Source organism: Heteronotia binoei, chromosome 19 (genome assembly GCF_032191835.1).
Source record: "Heteronotia binoei isolate CCM8104 ecotype False Entrance Well chromosome 19, APGP_CSIRO_Hbin_v1, whole genome shotgun sequence".
Classification (NCBI taxonomy): domain Eukaryota; kingdom Metazoa; phylum Chordata; class Lepidosauria; order Squamata; family Gekkonidae; genus Heteronotia; species Heteronotia binoei.
Genome location: NC_083241.1, coordinates 18,485,386 through 18,509,294, shown reverse-complemented (window position 1 = coordinate 18,509,294; position 23,909 = coordinate 18,485,386). Strand labels below are relative to the sequence as shown.

Genomic DNA, 23,909 nt, shown 5'->3' with positions numbered 1-23,909 from the left:
CAGTGAATTCGAAAGATTTTGGAAAATCTGATAGCGATATAGGAGATGGTTGAAGTGATAAAGACACAGAAAAATAACAAGGCTTCTGGCCCTGCAGAATTCTTCAAAAGTGTTGAAGAAATTCTGCTCCTCCCACTCAAGAGGGTATTGTGTGAACTGGAAAGGTACCGGATTCATGGAGTGAAGCATTAATATCATTGAAACACAAAGAAGGGATAGAGCGGATAATAAAGAAAAACAGGTTTCCTACCTGTAACTGATGATCTTCAAGTGGTCATCTGTGCAGTCACACCAATGGGAGAGGCGCCGGCGCCGATCACGATCAGTAACTTCAAAGCCACGGATTTCCGCGCCCTCGTCCCGATGCGCATGCGCAGGCACCCCCTCCTCTGCGCATGCCCAACGGGACAGGAGCGGACATCCCGCCAGTTCCTTCTGACCGCTGCAGGAGCCCTGGAGATGGACCCGCAGCAGTGGGGAAGGTGGGCGGGTAGTGTGACTGCACAGATGACCACTCGAAGATCATCAGTTACAGGTAGGAAACCTGTTTATCTTCTTCGTGGTCTCTGTGCATCACACCAATGGGAGAATAGCAAGCTCACCGCATACCTGGAGGAGGGATGCGTGGTCCGTCAATAGGCGAGCGACTGCAGAACTGCACTGCCCACCGACGAACTCTGTCTCCACTGGAGGTCCAACGCATAGTGCTTGATGAACGTATGCAGGGAGGACCAGGTAGCTGCTTTGCAAATGTCTCGCAAGGGCACCCCTTTCATGAATGCAGCTGAGGTGGCCATTGCCCTTGTGGAGTGAGCCCTGATAGGCCCTGGCAGAGGCCGCTTTCGTAGCAAGTAGCACAACTTAATTGTCTCTGTCAACCACTTGGAGAGTCTCTGTGAGGAGATCCTCCTCCCAATAGAGGTCGTGGCATATGAGACAAAGAGCCTAGAATCCTTGCGCACAGGTCTAACCCTGTGCAGATAGAAGGAGAGTGCCCGTTTCACGTCAAGGGCGTGAAGGCGTCTTTCCGAATCCGAAGCCGGGTTCGGGAAATAGACTGGCAGGTAAATTTCTCTGTTCAGATGGAAGGCAGACACTACCTTCGGCAGGAAGGTCACATCTGGTCGCAGGCGCACCCCTTCTGGACTGATCTGTAGATAGGGGTGGTCGCAACGCAAGGCCATCAGTTCTCCCACCCGACGTGCTGAGGTGATGGCCACCAGGAATGCCGCTTTCCATGAGAGTAGCTGCAGGGAGCACGTGGCCATAGGTTCAAAGGGTTTTCGCACGAGAGCCTCCAATACCCCCGGCAGGTCCCAGAAAGGCGTAGGAGCCCGGACAGAGGGGTACAGCCGCACCAACTCCTTTAGGAAGCTCTTAGTGGTAGGGTGAGTAAACACCGACCGGCGTTCGATCTGTTCATGGTTGGCTGAAATGGCCGCCAGGTACACTCTAATGGAGGAAACAGTTAGTCCCTTGTCTAACAGTGAGAGCAAAAAGTCAAGGATGCTAGGAAGGCCTGCCTTCCTTGCGTCTCTGCCCCGTTCTGAGGCAAATTTAGCAAATTGCGCCCATTTGTAAGCGTAGGATTTTCTCGTTGACTCCTTCCTGCAATTAAGGATGACGTGTTGCACTCTCTCCGACAGCTCGCTCATCCGAGCTTTCACGCAGTCAATTTCAGATGCGGGACGTCGTGGTGGACTATCCTGCCCTGCTGGGAGGAGAGTAGATCCGGCACCCCTGGAAAGTGGTGAAACCTGCCCTTGGACAGTTGCAGCACAGGGGCGAACCAGTGTTGCCTAGGCCACCAGGGGGTGATCAGAATGCCCCGCGGGCGCTCTGTGTACAGTTTCTGCACCACCCGTGTAATGAGCGGAATCGGGGGGAACAAATAGAGGTGGAGGCGGTCCCAACGAAGCAGAAGGCCGTCCCCCAACGACAAGGGGTCTCTCCCTCCCCGGCAACAAAAGCTCTCGCACTTTCTGTTGTCACGGGTGGCGAAGACATCTATCTCCAGAGTCCCCCACTCCTGGAAGACCGGCTGGAGGAAGGACCAGTTCAGTTCCCATTCGTGCAGGGACGCCCCTCCCCTGCTGAGGAAGTCCGCGCACACGTTCTGCTCGCCCGGGAGATGAGCTGCGATGAGGTAAGTGTTCATCTCCATGCAGATCTGCCATGCCTGCAATGCTAGGAAACACAACTTGCGAGACACCGTGCTGCCCTGCCTGTTGATATAGGCCAGCGCTGTGGTGTTGTCTGTCAGTATTGCTACTGTCCGGTTTGCCAGCAGAGGCCTGAAAGAGAGGATGGCATGATGAATCGCCAGAAGTTCCAAGAAGTTGATATGATATTGCAGGTGGTCCCTGGGCCATCTGTTGCCCACGCAAAGACCGTTGACGTGTGTGCCCCATCCCCATAGGGATGCGTCCGTGGTCAGAGTCATAGTTGGTTGTGGCCTGTGGAAGGGCGCCCCTTGTAGCAGGTTGTGTTTGTGAGACCACCACGTCAGTGACGCCAGAATCTCCGGAGGAATGGAAAACCTGCGTCGTGGAGGGTCTACCCCGCAACGGAAGCGTTTCAGGAACCACAACTGGAGATTTCTCATGTGTAGCCTGGCGAATGTGAGAACCGCAGTCGTGGCTGCCATTAGTCCCAGTAGCCGCAGAATCTGGAGAGCAGTTACAGTTTGGCTGGACTGGAACGTGCGTATTAAGTCCATAATGTCCTCTGCCCTTTTCTCTGGCAGGAATGCTTTGCACTGCCGTGTGTCCAGAATCGCCCCAATGAATTGGATCCTCTGGGATGGATGGAGGAAGGACTTTTTCATATTCACCCACAACCCCAACTGCTGGAGGAGGTTCAGGGTGGTGGAGATATGCTATAAAAGGTTGAGTTCGGACCCGGCCACCAGCAGCCAGTCGTCGATGTATGGATATATTGCTATGCCCTGCAACCTGAGGTGGGCTGCCACCACTATCATGGTCTTTGTGAACACCCTCGGAGCTGTCGACAAGCCGAAAGGGAGTGCACGGTACTGAAAATGTGAAGTCCCAATGGCGAACCTTAGAAATTTCCTGTGAGCCGGATGGATGCTTATGTGAAAGTAAGCATCTTGGAGGTCTAAGGTGGCCATCCAATCTCCAGGGTTCAGCAGAGGGAGTATGTTGGATAGGGACGTCATACGGAACTTTTGGTGTGGTATAAAGTCGTTGAGTCCCCGAAGGTCCATTATGGGCCGCAGGTCCCCATCCCGCTTGGGGACAGTAAAATAGCGGGAGTAGAACCCCAGTCGTACTTGGTCTGGTGGGACCGGTTCTATGGCCTTCTTCTCGAGCAAAGTCCTCACCTCCTCTTGGAGGGTAGAAGACGGGGCAGTGTAGACGAATGTTGGAACCTGTGGTTCCTGTTGAAATTCTATTAGATAGCCCAGCCGGACTATCGATAGCACCCAGTGGTCTGTTGTTATAGATGACCATGCTTGGAAAAAGGGCCACAGGCGGGTATGGTCTGAAGAATTGGAGGGGGTGCAGTAAGGGAAGGGGGGGCAGTCAAAGGCCCTGTTTGGCCGGTCTACTCCCCTTCTGCCTGGAGGACTGGGAGGAGGTAGGGGAATATTTGGCCTTTGTGCCATACTGGGACTTGGTGAAGGGGACTGTGGTCTTGGGCCTCCATTGTTGGTCCCCTGATTGCTTCTGGAAGGGTTTCTTGCTCCATGTTTTCGACCATGGACGCTTGGATTGCTGCCTGGACGACGCCGGAACCCCTAGGTTTCTGGAGGTACGTATGCTCTTGTCCATGACTTGGAGCACCGCATCGGTGGTGGCACTGAATAGCCCTTTTCCGTCGAAAGGTAAGTCTTCGACGTACGCCTGGGTGTCCGTTTGTAGAGCTGTGGACCTCAGCCACGAGTGTCTCTGAAGAGTCACAGCCGACGTAAGGGTCTTGGCCCCTATGTCCCCCGCATGCTTCACAGAGTTTAACTGCTGCTTGGCTAATGCCATACCCTCACTCTGGATTTTCCTTAGGGCGTTCTTGGATTGTTCTGGAAGCCCCGGAAGCAGCGCGGACACACGGTCCCATAGGGCGTATTGATAGCGTCCCATGCAGGCAGCATAATTGGCTACTTTCAGGCCCAGCGCTCCTGCTGTGTAGAATCTTCGCCCCAGACCATCTAGCTTCTTGCCCTCCTTGTCTGGAGGGGTGGCGTGGGTCTTTCTGGCCTTGGAGGATGAAGCCACTACTACTGAATTTGGCCTAGGGTGGTTAAAGAGAAAGTCCGCTGAGGACTCTTGAATGCGGTACATGTGATCAAGCCTGCGTGATGTAATAGGAGTGGAGGCAGGCTTGTCCCATGAAGCTTTCGCGATGTGTAACATCACCGTAGTCAATGGAAGCACTACAGCCGTCGATGTATCCATTTGAACGATGTCGAATACACTATCGGTAACGACAGGCACGGGCTGAATGGTCGACAACGATATGGAATGAGCCATCCTCTTTATCAGCTCTCCGTAGGATTTCAGGTCCTCCGAAGGGGAGATAGGTTGGTCTTCTCCGACCTTGTTGGGCGGAGATAGCTCCTCTGAGGACAGCTGCTCCTCTTGCATCGAACCTTCCGAGGATCTCGGTGAGTCCGGGGACTCTGACTGGTCCGATTGATTGGATCAACCTCGAATCGGTACCAGGGTTACAGTCTCTTCAGAGGGAGAAGACTTCTTCCTTTTCACTGGTTCCTCGACAGGAGGCTTCGATACCGATGGCTTGCGTTTCGGGGGACGATATGATGTCCTCGAACGGTATGATGCTTCCGAACGTTGGTCCCATTCGGACTGATGAGGAGGGAACCAGGGGAAGACGGATGGCATCGGGCAGGACCCATAGAGATACTGCCATTGCCTTTGGTCCCATGACAGCGGTGGCGGTGTTCTCTGTCGTGGGGAAACTTCTCGGTGTCTCCTAGGAGATCGGTCCTCCGGGGATCTTTCCTTCGATGGCCGACGATCCCGTCGGTACCGAGGGCTCCAGGATCGGTCCCCTTGGGAGGTCTTAGGCTGGTCCAGCTGTGGCATCCGTCTCAGCGTCAGAGGGGAGACTCTCTGTGCGCTGTGGGATCGCTCCCGATGAGCCCTCTCCGATCGATCCCAAGAGCTGTCCTTCTCCTCCTGAGTGAGGTCCGAAGGGCTGTCGTCTCTCACCAAGCGCTGCGCCGATTCCAGATCTCGGTCGGAGTCGGACGAGATCGCTATCTGCGTCGCCATCGATTCGAGCGGCAAGTTCGGTCGATGGCGGATCGGAGAGGCCAGCAGTTTCAAGGGAGGCAGGACTGGAGCTGTTAGGTCGGGCGGCGATGTCGGTGACGAAGTCGCAGGGACCTTCTTGTGTTTCTGTTTGTCGGACTTTTTCTTCGACCCCGCAGAAGCTCCTTTATCCTCCTTGGACCTCTTCGCTGGCGTAGAGGTCTCCGATAACGAAGCCGAGCCCGCTCTTTTCAGGGGGCGATCAGCATCGAGGGAGGTTTTGTCGGTATCGACCACCGACGTCGAGGATTTTGGCGTGCTTTCTGACGACGCCATGTTCCTCGGGGACAGCGCCTGTTCGACAAAGGCTGCAGCGAGACGAGCCGCTCGGTTTTTGCGGGTTTGTTTGGAAAACCTCGCGCAGTGGGCGCAGGAGTCCGGTTTGTGTGTTTCCCCCAAACACAACAAACAAAGGGTGTGGCCGTCCGGAGGGGCGATTTTGCTGCCACACCGTTTGCACCGCTTGAAAAAGCCCCAATGCTTTTCCATACGCGAAAAGCGTGGGGGTGAGGGGGGGAAAAAAGGGAAAGGGGAGGGAAAGGGTACTAGAGTTAGGAAAAAAATAACAAAAGTCACACTCCACCCCACTCACGAAAGACAAAGAAGGCGATAACGCTAGAAGAATCCGCACTGGAAGAACCAGCAAGGCTGAAGTAATCCACCGACCGTAGGAAAGATCGACTGATCTCAACGGCGGTCAGAAGAGAACTGGCGGGATGTCCGCTCCTGTCCCGTTGGGCATGCGCAGAGGAGGGGGTGCCTGCGCATGCGCACCGGGACGAGGGCGCGGAAATCCGTGGCTTTGAAGTTACCGATCGTGATCGGCGCCGGCGCCTCTCCCATTGGTGTGATGCACAGAGACCACGAAGAAGATCTACAGATTCATCTCCTTATTGAATACAGATTATAAAATTTTTGCCTCTGTCAGCACAAAGATTGAAAAAAGTTCTTCCAAAAATAATAAACCAAGATCAAACTGGTATCTTCCCCCAAAAAGCAAGAGATTGGATACTATAATGGGGCAAGAGATTGGATACTATTGAAAAGTAAGAGACTGCTGGTCCTAGAAGGTGCTGACCTCTCTAGAGGTTGGCATTCACACATGTGGTACCAACCCCCTGTAAAAGATACCTTATTTCTTAGACATGAAATTAGAAGAGCTAGTCACATTACCATTTTCATTCCCTGTCTCCCAGACACTGCTACCTACTTTCTCTTCCAAATACCACAGAGACTAGGTAGGTGACAGTGTGGGGGAGGAGTGGACCCAGCCAATGGCATGCAAGTTCTCTTGAGTGGCAGTTGATGGGCCAATCACTGATGGAATGCACATCACAGCCAATGGAAAAACTGGGTTTGGCCAATTCCATTTGGGAATTATCTATGATGATATAATTTCTTTTTCCATTTTAATTAATCCTGTAGACTTGTCTCAGAATTTTTGAGACTATGAATTGCATTTGTATTTTAATTAAATAACACTGTAACAAGAAAACTATGGAAACACAACAGATCAGCAACCTATGGTTTATGAAACCTTAGAATACTTTATCAGGAGCATGCCCAATTCAACAGAAAACTGCTGGTGGTTCTGTGCTGTGGACTGCAGACATTTCAGAGATAGGATTGCAGGCTTCTGAGGGGGCTGCCAGTTTTGGCTACAGCACTTGACTGCTCTCTGGTGTACTGCAGGGGATTGTAGCATTTTGCGTTTTCAAGGCTGCCAGCCCTCACAAACAATACACTCAAGACCCCAATGAGTGAAGCTTCAGTCTGAGAGGAAGATCTGGTGAGAAAAAACAAACAAAACATACAAAAGGTTCAAACTGGGAACCAGTTTGGTGTAGTGGTTATCTGGGAGTACCAGGTTTGATTTCCTACTCCTCCACTTCCACCTGCTGGAATGGCCTTGGGTCAGCCATAGCTTTCACAGGAGTTGTCCTTGAAAGGGCAGCTGCTGTGAGCCCTCTCAGCCCCACTCACCTCACAGAGTGTCTGTTGTAGGGGGAGAAGATATAGGAGATTGTAAGCTGCTCTGAGTCTCTGATTCAGAGAGAAGGGTGGGGTATAAATCTGCAGTCTTCTTCAAAGAGGCTTAAGAATCCAGTACAGTGACTCTAGTCCCTAAGACCACAGAAAAACAGTCCACTATGATTTGGGAAATGCTAAGTCACCACCATGGGATGAACAATTGTGTCTCTGTCTCCATCCTTAAAAGTAGAAAAGAGCAAGAGCCCAGTAGCATCTTAAAGACTACCAAAATATGTGGCAGCGTATGAGTTTCCTGTCACTGCTCATTCATATTTTGTCCCTCTTTAAGGCACTACTGGACTCTTGCTCTTTTCTAGTGCTACAGGCAGACTAGCATGGCTACCCCTAGCATGGCTACCCATCTTGATCTCCATCCTTAAAAGGCACTGAAACTGGAAGCGATATATCTACATATACATACCATACTCTGTCACTTTCCTGTGTAGATGGTGTGCAAGATGTTTCATTTTTGAATAAAGGTATTCTGGTGACCTGTATTATTTTAAAGATTTCCCTCCCCCATTATGCTGGTGTAATAATTCATAGGAAGAGGGGAGAGAAAAGTAGAGGAAAACCTCTATCCAAAGATTTTTCTGTGTTTCATAGCAACTCCTGCTTCAGTTGCTCAGCAAGTTGGCTGCTCAGCAGGACTTCAGTCAGCTTCTCCCTTGCCTTTCCTTGACATTCATTATATGTTAATATAATGACACCTCAAAGGGCTGGGGGACTGACCATCTCTTTCTGATCTGGACACAGTCATCTCTCAGGTTCAATCCTTAACCCTCTCCCAAAGGCTCTTTACTGTGTATGAGCAGAAAGATAATATTTTAGAAAGTATGAAAAGGGCAGAGGGCAGAGGAGCCAGGTTAATGCTCAGAGATGGGTCTTATAAAGCACCAGCTTCAACAGAATGAATGTTGTCCGTGTTGAATTAACATTTGATGCGCAGAGTAGACTAACTGGTGGATCCTTTGGCTCTGCTGTTCCGGTCAGTGTTCCATATCTTCAACTCTGCCTAGGCAAAAAACCAGAACAGAAAAAATAAGCAAGCTGATTGGACAGCAAGATGTGGCCTTAGCTAAACAGTCACTCTTTCTAGCAGCCAAGAAACAGAATTCATGTAGCTTGGGAGAACTAAGGGAGGGGCAGTTTTGGGAAAGCAAGCCTGTTTCTCTTCCACTCCTTTGCTCAATTTTTTCTGCATACCCCCATACCCTCAAATTCATGGGTATTTTGCTATTCCAAACCATCATCATAATAAAAATAACTTATGCATGATCAGCTAATATCAAGCCCCATTGAATTTAGTAGAACTTATAGGATGTGTGTGAGAGAGACAGACAGAATGAGATAAGGAGAGCCAGTTTGGTGTAGTGGTTAAATGCGCGGACTCTTATCTGGGAGAACCGGGTTTGATTCCCCACTCCTCCACTTGCAACTGCTGGAATGGCCTTGGGTCAGCCATAGCTCTGGCAGAGGTTGTCCTTGAAAGGGCAGCTGATGTGAGAGCCCTCTCAGCCCCACCCACCTCACAGAGTGTCTTGTGGAGGAGGAAGGTAAAGGAGATTGTGAGCCGCTCTGAGACTCTTCAGAGTGGAGGGCGGGATATAAATCAATATCATCATCATCTTCTATTCTAATGCTAGTTCAGGACCTCAGTAAGGACTAAGGGAGCTCATCCCTCCTAGTTTTGGGTTGGGGGGAGGGAAGAGGATGCAAAGGTTGATATAGATTTTCTTTGAGAAATGGCCTTTGAGAAATCATCCTCCAGCCTCCCCGATGGCAGAAAGGGCTGTCAAGTCACAGTGAACGTATGGCAACCCTACAGCATTTTCAATGCAAGACTTATGAACAGAGGTGGTTTGTCATTGCTTGCATCTGTGTAAGAGCCCTTGTATTCCTTGGTGGTCTCCTAGTCAAGGCTGACCCTGTTTAGCTTCCAAGATCTGATGAGATTAGGCTAGCCTGGGGCATCCAGGTCAGGGCACCACCTACTAGGGACAGGGAAAGAACTGATTGCCTTTGGTGCTGGGCAAAGGAACTGCACTCCAACCTCTCCCTCTAGGAATGGAAATCTCACCGAAACTTCTACCACTGCCCCGTCACTTCTCCTGGGCCTCCCTTTGCAAGGTGGCCATGTATATCCGCAGCTGGCTCCAACACTCAGGCATCTGCTGGCTAACTGCTGACGGTTGCTGTAGGCTGGCAAAGAGACAAAGAGCATGATTCCTGCTCCCAGGGCTTTAAGAAGGAGCCCGCCCTGTCATGCCCCTCCTTCCCACTTCTCCAGACAGTTAACTGAGAAGTTACTCAAGACTAGGCTCCATGTGTAGTGCCCAGGGGAAAGTTTTAAAATTGACTTGAAGTCTTCCAGGATATTCCCCTTTTTGCTGTAGCCACAGGGTGGAGCCACCAGCTACAAGGGATTAGTCCCTGATGGTCAATTAAAGGCTAGTGGTTAGAAAAAAGGGAGTCTTTTCTCCTAGCTGGGCCCTTGTCTACTTGCTGAGGCAAGGAGTGGCACTGACCTGAGGGTCAGCTCAACAACTCTGAAGCCCTGAAGTGTGGCCAGATCATCCCAGGAGGGAGTTCCTGAAGGACTCTGGTTCCTTGAATCTTTTGCCATCTACCCCAGGGTTGAAGTAATAGCTAGCTAGGTTTTGTTATTTTCTTTTTTACACTGTGTTGGGGATTACCTGCCCTGTTAAATAAAACTTTCTTCAAACCTTTGTTTAAATTGTCTGCGTGTCAGTGGCTTGCAAGGCATTAGTACCTATTGGCCCTAATTTAGAGCAGGCAAAAACCATAGCCAGCTTTGGGGTAGCTGGAAACCTGCCGAGCCCTTAGAGGGGGGAAAACTAGGGTGGACTGGGCCCTATCAACAAACTGGTCTGGTGGCAGCAATGAAACATATGTGCCCTGGCAACAAGCCCTTAGGCAGGCCTCCCTCCAGGGAGTGGGGAGGTGATTTAGATAACCCCTGGGCATTGCACCATGGTCTAGTACTTCATCTAGCAAGAGCTCTGCAATATCAGGACTATAGGGAGATCTGGGCAGACCTTCCTCGGCTGCTGTTCTTGGGAGTGTGGTGGTAACTTGCCAAGAAAGATTTGCATAAACAGCTCTTCATTTTTCAACTGGGAAAGACTCAGTGACAGAGCATCTGCTGGGCATTGCTGAAGGTTCCAGGTTCAATCCCTGGCAACTCAAGCTAAAAGGATCAGGGAGTGGGTGATGTGCAAGACATCTGCCTGAGATTCTGAAGTGCCATTAACAGTCTGAGTCGACAAGTCTAATTTCCAGGTTTAAGGCAGCTTCGATTGTCCATGTGGATTTAATTGCATTGGTCTTCAACCTGGTTATTCCTTGGTTGAAGCCTGCATTTTGAAAATGGACAACACCCACAGTGTGGTGTTATTTAAAATACTTACACCCCTCTTTTGGCTTCAGGGAAGTTTCCAAAAATGAAATTCAGAAGCACACCAATAAAAGTGGCAGCAAGAACAAAACCCAACCAATGACAAAAATGCAGCAGCAATACAAAACTGTAACCACACAACATGTTTGTATACTATGTTTTTAGTCATTAACTGCCATGGTGGCACGGATTAGACTAAAAAGCAGATCCCAATCTTCTAAATAAATAAATAAAAGGTCAGTGACTAGTAAAAACAGGAGGGCAGAGAGACCTTGATGCTGAAGAGTCTAGGTGAAATTGGTCATTTGGCGGGGAGGGCGGGATATAAATAAAAGTTTATTATTATTATTATTATTTGTTGGATATGAGACGGAAAGAGCTGTCACATACAAATGCATATTACTTCCCCCCAATGGTCCTTTCCCACCTGAGCAGCAGGAGATCATGTGAATCCCCAAAGCAGGGAGAGAAGTATTTTTTTCATCAGTGGTTCATGCTTGATCAAACCAGAGGCCCATCTAGTCCATACCATACAAAACCTTTAATGGCATAACAGTTGCAAATAAAAATACACAGAATATGAAAGTTTAAATATTGGAGATAAAATCAAAATGAAACCGAGTTTACAGATGCATTCATACATGGTCAGATTGAAATTTAAGGATGTCAGCCAAAATTTTTGCCACAGCCTCGCTAACCTCCCCCTCAGTATCATTCAATAAATAATAACAGGGTGGCAGAATAGACAAATCTGGGAAGAAAGAAAGCTTGCAAAATAAATCTTTATGGAGATTATGATAAAAGGAACAATCCAGCAATATATGCTGAATTGAGTTGGGAATATTCGCTCCACAGGAACAGAGTGAAAAGTGACTCGATGATATCTCCCTTGTAAAACTTTGGAGGGAAACGCATTTAGTCTAGCCAACATAAATGCCCTGTGATGACTTGGAATGGTTAAGTCTGATAGATAATGGGGCATTTTGCCACAGAAAGCATAAAGACCTAAGGAAGCTGGGGAGCAAATATAAGGGTCTATCTAAAGGGACTCGATGATATCTAGTCTAGCCTCACATTTCACAAAGTACCCTTAACCCGCTTGCTCCAAAGTTGCCCCAAAACTACTTCCATTCTCCTGGAGGATGCTTAATATATGTTTGCACAGACAGACCCACATACAAACCTTTGTGTCAAGTGCCTTGCCATGATAGAGCTAAACTTGAGAAATATCTGTCAGACATTGGAGAATATTATTGACATTATGCTGAATGTGATACTATACTGAACATAACCTGTAACCTGCCTCTTGACATGACTAACCCCATTTTGAGCACTAGCTGCTAACCATGAGACAAAGGCCTTGTATATCAAACGGCTCTAGAGATGTTACTAATTCCCGCTGTGAATTCCTTTGGATAGTACTAACAAAAGCAACAGCCCTTTGAAGATAGCAGGCCTCAAGGAGAACCAGCAGGGCTCATCCGTGAGAAGAAGAACCACAAGTGATAAGAAGTAGGGAAAGTGTTACTTGTAATACAGAAGTGTGAGAATGTAGTATTGTTTAGAAACCCTTTGATGTGAGTGTTTAAAACTGTGTCTCTTTCACTAAATGCTATCAGTTCCAATTCTTGCTTGTTCAGAACTTTGAGATATCAAATAAACGTCTTAACTTTTGCAACAAATGGAAGTCCGTTTACTTTGAACCTCCAACGTCTGACAATATCTGCTTATGAATGCTATACTCTTGCCTTATCTTGCTTCTTGACATTCTCAAATCTTGCACCTGCTGTTTAGACCAAAAGTAGACTAGTACCATTGCAACAATGTTTATCAAGAATGCAACCTTGGGAATATAGTGTGAACTGCCATTGTTCCCAAAGCAAAAGGGTCTGTAGAGAGTAGGGGGGGCATGCTATCGTGTTTTTGCAAAAGTATAATACCCCTAATGCTCCGATGCATGTTAGTCTTAACTTGGACTTGGTCCAACCTGTCTGAACTACCTGAAGCCTTAAATAAATGGAACCAATGATGACTGTTTGTTGAGTGAACAGGTGGTACAGTTGACACTTTTGGAAGAAAAACTTGCTGCAAGGCATGCATGCAATTTGATGTGAAGAAAAACAGCTTCCAGGGGAAAGATTAAAGACCAAGACTCTGCCTGCTATTTCTCTGCTTCCCATCTTCTTATGATCAGAGGGGGAAGTGTGAATTATATGCATTTCCTCTTTTTAATATTTGTTTGGGGTACTGGTTTTGCACATTTTGACTATGAAAACAGAACAGTACTTTGTAAAAATAAGAAAAAATGGATATATGAGGCCTTCAAAGCTGTAAAGCTCGTGTCACAGTGCCATCTAGTGACCACAGAGAGTAATTGCATCTACCCAGAACAAGCAGCCACATATTAAAAGTATAATTTGAGGGGGGTGGAGGGGAGAAGTGCATTATATGAAGAAGTCACCACTTTTCTCTCTGAGTCTGAAACAGCACATCTATTTAATGTTGTTAAAAGAGTTATGGCACCATTGTTGTCTGGAACAGTAGTTGTACTAATCTGCAGGGATCTGAGCACGAGATGTATTGTGCTGGACCAAGCAATTATAGGAAAAACACCTGACACTAGGCAATATAATAATAGTCTCACGCTGCAATTTGTCTCAGCCCAAGTAGTCCATATGAAGACCCCAGGTTTTTATTACTTCGTTTCAGTTTTTTAATCTTCCACCGTGGTGTGGGTTCTAACAAAAATATGATACATGTTAATATCATACAACCATACACAAATTATATATATATAATTTTTTATCTTATTTTTCAGACTGATCTTCAATCAAATTAATCCGGACGCCAAATAAATTTCAATTTTACTTCTGAATTCTTTCTAATGTAGAATTAATAATAAAGTCTTTTAATAAACACCAGAACATTTGAAAACTTTGCTTAGTATCTAAAGGTAAAGGTAGTCCCCGTGCAAGCACCAGTCATTTCCGACTCTGGGGTGATGTCGCTTTATGACGTTTTAATGACAGACTTTTTACAGGGTGGTTTGCTATTGCCTTCCCCAGTCATCTACACTCCCCCCCCCAGCAAGCTGGGTACTCATTTTACCAACCTTGGAAGGATGCAAGGCTGAGTCAACCTTAAGTCGGCTACCTGAACCCAGCTTCTGCCGGGATCGAACTCAGGTCGTGAGCAAAGAGTTTGGACTGCAGTACTGCAGCTTTACTACTCTGCGCCACGAGGCTCTTGTGGTAGATATTTAGCATCTACTTATGATTAAATTTTCAGGATACCTGCAAGCAAGCTATGTAGAACTTCCAAAAATTGTTCCTCCTGATTTTCTAATTTTTTCCTTATTTCTAGTAAAAAATAATCAATGATTATAATAATTGTCTATTCCAACATACTCAATTAAAGATAACAATTAACAATGGAATCAAGCCAGCATTCTATCCAACAGACGTCTTAACACAAAATCAATGAAGTGTGAGATAAAAGTGTCTTCGGAAGGCCAAGTGGCAACTGTACAGATGTCTTCGGTGGATGAGTCACTAAGGAAAGCAGTCAGCACAGATACAGCCCTGGTAGTGTTTGTGTAGGTGAGTAGGCAGAGGCTGTTTGGCTAGTTCATAGCAGAGTGAAATGGTTGACACAATCCATTTGGCCAACCTCTGGGATGAAATTTTTGAACCTTTACATGGTTCACCATAAGCTACAAAGCCATGTCTTTCCTGGAAGCTTTTGTGTGATCAAGATAGAACGACAGCGCTCTATGCACATTCAAAGAATGCAACGAATGTTTGGCTTCATCAATAGGGTTTGGGAAAAATGTAGGGAGTAGGTTGCAAAAGGTGAAAAACAGAAACAACTTTTGGCAGAAAAGATGGATCTGGATGCAGAATTACCTTATCCTTGTAGAATACTGGGTATGGAGAATCAGAGCAGAAAGCAAGAAGATCACTCGTCTCTTTCACAGATGTTATGGCAACATGGAAGGCTGTCTTCCACAACAAGAGATGGAGTGGTGATGTAGCCAAAGGCTTGAATGGTTTCCCCATTAGCTGGGACAGGACCAGCAAGAGACCCCAAGGAGCTACTGTTGGTTTATCTGGTGGTGACCTCCAGATTGGACTACTCTCTAACTACCCTTGAGACTGACCTGGAAACTTCAGCTGGTACAGAATACAGCCGTGAGGGTCCTCACAGGAACTCCATGAACAGCACACATTTGACCTGTGTTGTGTGAGCTGCACTGGTTACCAGATGAGCGCCACATCAGGTTCAAACTTTTGGTGCTTTCCTTTAAGGCCCTTAACAGTCTCGGACCAACAAATCTTCAGGACCACCTCTCCTGGTATACCCCCCAAAGGGCATTACACTATGCTGATAAAGAACTTGCTTGTGGTCCCCAGCCCAAGAGATATCCAGCTGTCCTCAATCAGGGCAGGGCTTTTACTGCCTTGGCCCCAACCTGGTGGAACTCTCTTCCGAGTAACATCCATACCCTGTGGGACTTGATGTGGTTCTGCAGGGCATGTAAGCCAGAGATGTTCCACCAGGCATTCAGCTGAGGACAGTGACGGCATTCATCTGGCTGGCACCCTCCCTCACCAAGATGGTAGCAAAATTGGAAATTCAGATCACCATATGAGCAAAACTGACTGCTATTTTATTGCAACTGCAATGTTTTAACCTATATAATTTGGCGCTATTGAGCCCTGAGCCCTGTTTATTGGGAATGGGCGGTATAAAAATCAAATTTAGTAAATAAATAAATAAATATTAAAACATTTAAAACCATACATAAAATAAACATTATGAGAACAAAACATAATTACTTTAAGGTAAGACTTGTCTTTGCTTTTACACTTTATCTTTGTTTTTTTGCTGAAAAAAGAAGTTATTAATAAACTCATTTCTCAACAGCTTTTTACACTGCTTCTGCAAGTATTTTTTTCTTGGTCTCTTCTGTCCTCCAAAATGCAGTAACAGAAACAAAAAACAAACTGCATTCACAAAAACAAAGAAATACTGACCTTACTGATCGTTAAAAAAAACCCCAACTGACAAATAAATAACCAAAAAAACCCTTTGACTTTTATTTATTTATTTAGTGGGATTTATATCCCATCCATCCTGCAAAGGCAGGCTGATTTACTGATTTTACTGGCCATTTCTCATCCCTGTGATTAGCTGTGCTGGCAAAGACCTTGACTGGAAATGCTGGAAAGCCACTGCCAGTCAAATAGACAGCACAAAGGAGAGTAGATTATTTACTGGTCTCAGGTCCCAGGACTTCTAGGGTGTGATCCACTTTCAGTGACCAGACCCTATGGTTTCCTTGTGCGCTGTGCCAATGAAAGGATTAATTTTAATGCTGGAAGATTAATTTTAATTTTAATGCTGGAAGATTGTGATGCTGCTGCAGATCTACTCAGGAAAAGAGCCTGAACATGCCATACTGGTCCATACTGGTCTCTTTTTCACACAGTGGCTAAGCTTACTGGTTGTTTAGGAAAATATCACATCGCCTGTCCCAAGGCAGGTGCTTTAAAGAGTCAGGTGGACACGCATCATCCTGCAAGGAAGTCTCTGGGCAAGATGTGATGTCAAAGAGAAAGATGGTGCTTCGGTTAATTCCAGTCTCTGCTTTCACGCTTGCAGATTGTTCAAATCCTAAAAGCAGAACAAAAAAAGCATAAAGCTTTCTTACCCTGAATCTGACCTCTGATCTATCAAGGTCAGTCTTGTCTACTCTGTCTGGTGTTCCAGAGTTTCAGGAAGAGGCCTTTTACATCACCCTACTAACTGGTTCTTTTAACTAGAGATGTCACAGACCATTCACCAAGGTCGGTATACTGGCAGGGGCTCGCCAGGGTCCTCAGGTGGAGGTCTTTCACATCACTTACCTCCTTTTAGCGGAAGCTCCCAGGAATTGAACCCAGGACCTGCAGCAATGCCAAGCAGATGCTCTACCACTGAGCCACAGTCCCCCTTCGATCTTTATTTAAAATCAGCCAGGGAGAGCCTTGAATAGGATTAAGGAGGACACATTCAACCCTTCCCCCACCAGCACTGTTTATCCCAAGGCAAATCATCCTCTACAAAGCTCCTATTATCCCTGCTGGGGGAAAGAGAGAGAAATTACATCTATAACCCACCCCATTAACTGAGATTTGAGTAATTTACAGGGTTTTTTGTCCCACTATTGCTATTGCTAAACGGAGCTTTTTCCTGGCATCCCCACAGCCAGGGCTTTTTTGGTAGAAAAAGCCCAGCGGGGACTTATTTGCATATTAGGCCACACCCCCTGATGTCACCCCATTGTTCCACACAGGGTTTCTTTGTAGAAACAGCCCAGCAGGAACTCATTTGCATATTAGGCCACACCCCCTGATGCCAAGCCAGCCAAAACTCTGTTCCTGCTCAAAAAAAGCCCTGGCCACAGCATTGTGCACCTCCCAAGTTTTCCTGTGGTTTTCCCAAAACCTGCTTCCCTGGAATGTTTTGGGATATGTACAGGAAAATCCATTTCCACTTCCACAGTCCCCCATAGTAGCTGTTCCCACCACCACCACCAAAACAAATGCAGCAAATGAAAGCTGGCAATTCAGAGAATCTATCACATAACATAATGATATGTCAGCTGCTCATTTAAAAAATAAATAAAAAGCCTGCTCATGGTGTGGAGGCAAGCAATGGCCACTGTGGAGGATGAGGCAGGCAGAGCGTTTTTCCTGGAAAAAGAGGTGCTGGAACTCTCAAGAGGGAAATGAAGCAGAAACACATGGGTGCCCCTCATGAACCTTTAAGCATTTTTTTGAGAATTTTGTTTCCACAAAGAGGTTCTGGAACTCCATTCTGCTGTGTTCCCCCTGGGGGCAGGGAAACCCTGCCATGTGAAAACCCCTTTGCCATTATGCTGAATTGGCAGCTGCAGCAGTAATGGGGAAACCACACAAGATCACTCCCATGCGGGAAACACCTTGTAGAGAACTGGAAGAGACTATCTTAAAAAATATTGTCCTCAAAACAGGGAACTTTCCTCTATCCATAAGCAAGTGTGACAATCTGGAGAATCCTCTGGAGAGATTCCATGTAAGGCCAGGTTTTTAGTGTGATATTCCTGGAAAGCCTCTGCTAGTGCTAGCCAGTTGGTGTTTTACTTCTTGGAGGTGCCATGTGCTAAAAGGAACTGGGCAAAAACAGGAAAGAGAACACCACTGGGAGGGAACGAAGGAGGGGACCCAACTCTCCCCCACCCCTGCAAGTGTTGCTCATGAACCAAAACTTGAGAGGTTTGGGGGAGGAGTTTACAAGAGTCTAGACCAAAAATGAGCAGTATATGGTTCTGGTTTCAGCAGAAGGAGCAGAACAGCAATGATGGATCTGGCAATATCTTTGGATGTAGAAAGAGAGAGGAAGAATAAACAACGACCCTCTGACAGAGAGGTTGGGGAGGTGGGAAAATATTTAAGATGTTTCTTTTCCACTCTGCCTGTTTCCTTTTGTTCTGTGAATTATGTCCTACCTTGGAGGATCAAATATTTGCCGTCAGTATCCACAGTAAAAACAGGATGCCAGGGCGTTGTTACTTTGTAAGGAGGTGGGGTGATGAAATGCATTACAGTTGCTTCTGTTGCAGAGTCCATCAGACTGACTGTGCCAGCCCAGGAGCAAGTCAGCACCTGGAATGGCAAAAAGGGACTCATGCATTAACCGCCACTGATCATAGCTCCTATGGGGACTTCCTGCTGGAAATGGGTCTTACAAGCTCTCTGGTGGGATCAGAGCTGGGTCTGGTGGCACAAATATACAGAGGGTCGCCCAGACTGGAATAAGCATGAGGTTTAAGAGAGGAGGAGAAGCCCTGCTGGATCAGACCAAATGTCCATCTAGTCCAGGGGTGGCCAAACTGTGGCTTGGGAGCCACATGTGACTCTTTCACACATATTGTGTGGCTCTTGAAGCTCCCACCACCCCGTCAGCGAGCTTGGAGAAGGCATTTGTTTCTTGAAATCACTTCTCCAAACCAAGCCAGCCAAAGGCTTGAAGAATGCATTTAAAGTTGAAGTTGCTTTCTTTTCACCTTTCCCTCCCTCCCTTCTCCCCCATCTATCTTTCTTTCTTCCTTCCTTCCTTGTCTTGTGGCTCTCAAACCTCTGACATTCATGTCTTGTGGCCATTTATTCTATATGGCTCTTATGTTAAGCAAGTTTGGCCACCCCTGTCTAGTCCAAGATCCTTGCAACAGTCAAGTTGCTAACATGCACAGCTATACTGCCTCTGAACAGGGCCAGTTCCAGGTTTTGGAGAGCCCTGAACAGACACTGACCAGGGCTCCCCTTTCCACCCTCACACCACCTCCCTTGCCTGTGCATCCTTCTCCCATATGAACGTATGAAGCTGCCTTAGTCCCTTGGTCCATCAAAGTCAGTATTGTCTACTCAGACTGGCAGCGGCTCTCCAGGGTCTCGAGCTGAGGTTTTTCATACCTATTTGCCTGGACATTTTTAGTTAGAGATGCTGGGGACTGAACCTGGGACCTTCCGCTTACAAAGCAGATGCTCTACCACTGAACCACCGTCCCTCCCTTAAAACCTCTCACTTTCTGCCTAGTCCTTTTAACTGGATATGCCCAGAATTGAACCTGAGACCTTCTGCATGCAAATCAGAGACTCATCCACTGAGCCACCACCCCTCCTACTTGTAAGCTCTCCCATGGCTCATGCCCAGTTGCTTGCAGCACCTGTACAACCATTCCCTGGCAGAACTGGCTAGCATATGCAGCTGGGAGTGCCACCACCTTGATGACTCTGAGCAGTTTGGAGCATGGATACAGACAGGAGACAGGGGAGGTGTGCAGGTGGAAGGTCAGCAGCAGTATGCTCCACCAGAAGGCCTGGCCCTGGCAGCTGCCCTACCTTAGGATATGTGTTGCCTCTGAAGGTTCTATCTAGCTAAAGTGGCCACTTCAGCTCAGCATTTGACCAAAACACCAGGATCTACAACATTCAGTTTGCATGTTTTTAGACTCTAACAACATCTTTTGGTTCCCGTTCTCACTTTTAAGGTGCCTGTACTTCCCAGGTGCTTCCATGCTGTACCTACTGTTCCATGCTGTGCTTCCAGGTGCCAGACCTCCCAGGAGCATCCATGCTGTACCTACAAGTGTGGGGAGTCCTGCCTACATGATTTGATTTGCTCCATTGTAATTTCATCCAGCCAATAACTCCTTTCAACCCAAGACACCTTTTCACAGTTATGGTATTCAAGAGAGATACCAAACCTCCAAGGAAGCAATCTGAAGCACTCACTGCATTGGCTAAGGATGGAACGGTTGCTGCTGCACTGATGACTTGACTTGGATCCTCTGGCCTATGAAAGAAACCCAGATTTGCAACATTACTTATAACACTTTCTAACACAAGTCATATCAATGGCAGCAGAAAGAAGGACCAATGTAAACAATTGGGAGTGGGTAGGTATGCTTATTATTTGACAACACAGAATGACAAACAGGAATTACAGTATAGTAGTGGAGAAATAGGAAGGGGGGGGGGATATCAGGACTCTAAGAAAGGCATAGAAAGGGATTTTTCATTGCCTTCTGAAGGCTGTTTAATAATTAAAAAAAATTAAGCCTCTCGGAATTCTAGACTCTGCATTAAATTCCAACCCCTACAAACATTCGATGACCTAAGAATGCTTAAGTTTCAATTTTTAAAAGAAATATGTTGCTAGCCTTTATGGTGGCAGAAGCAAATCCTCTGGAGATCAAGTACCTTCTACAGACATCAAAACTCATTTTCTGTCCTTTCCTTGTGGCCTCCTTTTTCTTGTTCAGGGACCTATCATAGCTAAGAGATGTTGATCCCCCTCCCTCTAGCTGAGGTGTGCATGTGTGAAGGGGAAAGGAATCTGCAGTGTCAAGAAGACAAAGCAGAGAGACAGTACTCTGAGGGCCAAACTACACATTATAGTTTTGAATTATTTGTGCCCAGCCTACACAGCAGCTCTGGGAACTGTGTTTTAAAGTACTGGGATCAAGACCACTGTGTAGGTGAGGCCTTTGTCTGCCCCCTGCACCATCTTCCAAGCCTAAACAGCTCCAGGGGTCTTTGGAAAAGACAATAATGCTAAGAAAAACTGAAGCCAGTAAGAAAAGAAAAAGACTCAACATGAGATGGGTTGACTCAATCAAGGAAGCCGCAGTCTTCAGTTTGCATGACCTGAGCAAGGTTGTTAACAATAGTACATTTGGAAGTCATTCATTCATAGGGTTGCCAAAAATCAGAAGTAACTTGACAGCACATAACACACGTGCACAGAAAACTTGCTTTAAAATGTAATGTATAGTTTGGCTCCCAAAAAGTAAACCACCTTGAGTTCAAAAATCTCTCTGGATAGCTTTTGTGGGGCAGAGGATCTGCTTCCCTATATGGATGTCTAGCCTCCACCTGTGCTCTACATGTAAAGAAAGAATTTGCTGCCAACTCTACCCTCCAACTCCCCCAGAAATCTCCAGTGCTTTCTCAACTAAGAAGCACCATTCCAGGGTCTTCAAGTCCTCACTGTTCAAGGAAAGTGGGGGCGTGTGTCAATATTTTGGTTTTCTTGTTTTGCTTTTTTATTATATTTGTACCCTGCCTGCAGACTCTTGCAAAGCAGAAGAGTAGGAGACAATTACATACATACTGTACATAATAAACGTAGTTCCCCATCTACTTGACAAGTAACAAGGTATATGGTACTATTTTCCTTGCAGGCCTGAACTTCAGAATTCCCTTGCATGAGAATCTCCCCAAAAAATACCTTCAGGCATGACTTACTTGTATACCAGTATCTTGGTGCTGAACTCCTTGGCCCCTGAGGTCATCAGGTGGAGAGACCCATCCGCACACAACACCAGAAGCTGCACATTGGTACAAGCAGGGTACTTGCTGGGAGAAAGGGTCTTGTTCCTGGTCAGTGGGCAATATGGCATGAACTGGATACTGCGGACAACACATCCATCTGGAAGCATGGTCACAAACAAGGGGAACCCTAGGGAAAAGTTCCAGCAGGACTAGTTGAGGACAGAAACAACACTACAGCCCTCCTAAACAAGATGATAAGATCTTTCTGCTAAGATGCTAGTTTGGCTGGCAGGAAGCGATTTAACAATTCTGTTACATTTTTAAAGTTAATTGGACAAATTTTGCCAGGGTAGTGATTTTCAGCCTTTGCCTTCAAAGAACCTTTTTACCCCAGGACACCCCCCAACCTCCATTAGGCTGTTTATTACAGGTGGGGAGATAGGTAAGGTGGAACAATCCATGGTCTGCCATTACTGATCTTCTCATTAAGTAATCCCTGATAAATCTCTGGGGAAAGCGCAGGTTCCTTGGAGCACAGTTTGATGAATCACTGATTTAAATGAAACTCAACATAAGCTGCAAGTCTAAGAACACCTTCCTGAGAATTAGAACTAATTTCATCATAGTGTGTATCAGAGCTTGTTTGGGAGCACTGACTCTAGGCTACCTAGGGCTATCTATGTCCCCACCTTTATCAAAACTCACAGCTTGGGCTGCAAGATGGCTGACCAGCATCAGTACCTGCTACAGTCAAAACCAATGAATTGGGACAGCCAGAGAAAATAAGCTACTTCTGCAATTTTTACCAATTGTATGACTGTTATCCAGTATCATTTATGTTATGGCACAGAGAAGGAATTATAAATGACTGAAATGAGCCTAGTAGTACTTTAATTCCAGCATCAGCTTTCATGGCTCTCTTTTTGTCACAGATGTTAAATTCAGACAGTATCTGCAGAAGTTAATAAAAGCTGATGCTGGAATAAGATCTTGTTAGTCTTGAAGCTCCCAGTGAACTCCTGCATAACTTTTGCTGCAAAAGACTAACACTGCTAGCCCTATGGATTCATTACTATGACTAAAACAATACTATTTTTAAAGCCATCGCCATATAAAAAGTTGTCTGCAAGTTATTTAAAACAAACCAACCCCCAAGCACTTCATGGAGAAAAATTCCAACCCAGCCTGCTCCCTAAATGTGCTAGTTTTCTACTTGCAGGGAGGTTTTTTCCTCACATAGGGAAATCAAAAATGTGATTCCCCACCTGCACTCTGAAGCAGTGCCACCTATTTTTACCACCTCATTCTGTAGAGTGGATGTGGCTTTAGAGAAGAATGCATCATTGATTCAACATGGGTTATTTTTATATTCCTATGAGGTAATGGATCTTGCCAATCTTATTAAAGCTGGTTAATAATGTGTAAGCTCACCTAGATATTTGTCCCAAACAGTAATGGCCCCATCTTCACAAACAAACGCCAGATAAGAAGAGCAAGGAGTGACACACGATAACACAATTGGAGCGGCGCACGGCCAAATAATGTCAGGTTTCGGATCAGAATCTAGAAGTAAAAGACAATGGTCAAAGGGTTGGAGCACCTTTTCCATGAGGAAAAGCTGAAGTCAGGTTTTTCAGGTTAGAAAAAAGGTGACTAAGGGGACAAAAAAGTTGCATTCGTTTTTCTTGATGCTGAGAAAGCTTTCAATAATATTTCTTGGAAGTCAATAGCCAAGGAAGACTCCAGGAGCATTCCCAGGCTCTTGATTTTAGAGGGTGGTGTCAGTGGCACCCCGTCAAGAGCTAGCGAAGGGATCTCCCTTCCTGGGCCACCCTGACTCAGGGAACCCCAGTCTTCATTGGATTCAGCTTCAGTCGACTCATCCTGAGCCATGATACCATGGTTTGCAGTGCCAGGTCCAGGTTGTCCGGGGTGCAGTCGGACTGGCCACCCATCAATAGATAGAGCTGGGTGTCATCTGCATATTGCATCCCAGCCCATACCTACTGACAATCTGGGCAAGGGGGTGCATAAAGATGTTAAATAACATTGGGGACAGAACTGCCACTTGTGGCACACCACATATAAGTGGGTGCCTCCGGGATGATTATTCCCCTATCGCCACCCTTTGTCCCCAACCATGGAGAAAAGAGGCCAGCCACTACAAGACAGACCCCTGGACTCCCACATTGGCGAGGCAGCTAGACAGTAGCTGATGGTCAACCATATCAAATGTGGCTGACAGATTTAATAATAACAGCACCGCTGATCCACCCTGATGCAGATGTTGTAAGAGGTCATCCA

The 23,909-nt window shown here is 46.6% G+C and overlaps 1 protein-coding gene across 1 annotated transcript in view; it reads right to left on the bottom strand.

The window, feature by feature from the left end:
* Window positions 1–9,414: 9,414 nt before the first annotated feature.
* The window catches only part of WDR93 (WD repeat domain 93), an 89,172-nt gene continuing 74,677 nt past the window's right edge, over window positions 9,415–23,909 (bottom strand). The window contains exons 11-16 of the mRNA XM_060260069.1: window positions 23,037–23,168; window positions 21,579–21,792; window positions 20,064–20,124; window positions 18,278–18,434; window positions 16,251–16,422; window positions 9,415–9,530 (exon numbers count right to left, since the gene is read on the bottom strand). Of these exons, the coding sequence (XP_060116052.1) occupies window positions 9,431–9,530; window positions 16,251–16,422; window positions 18,278–18,434; window positions 20,064–20,124; window positions 21,579–21,792; window positions 23,037–23,168 (836 nt within the window). The 3' untranslated portion in view covers window positions 9,415–9,430. The remainder of the gene's footprint in view (window positions 9,531–16,250; window positions 16,423–18,277; window positions 18,435–20,063; window positions 20,125–21,578; window positions 21,793–23,036; window positions 23,169–23,909) is intronic.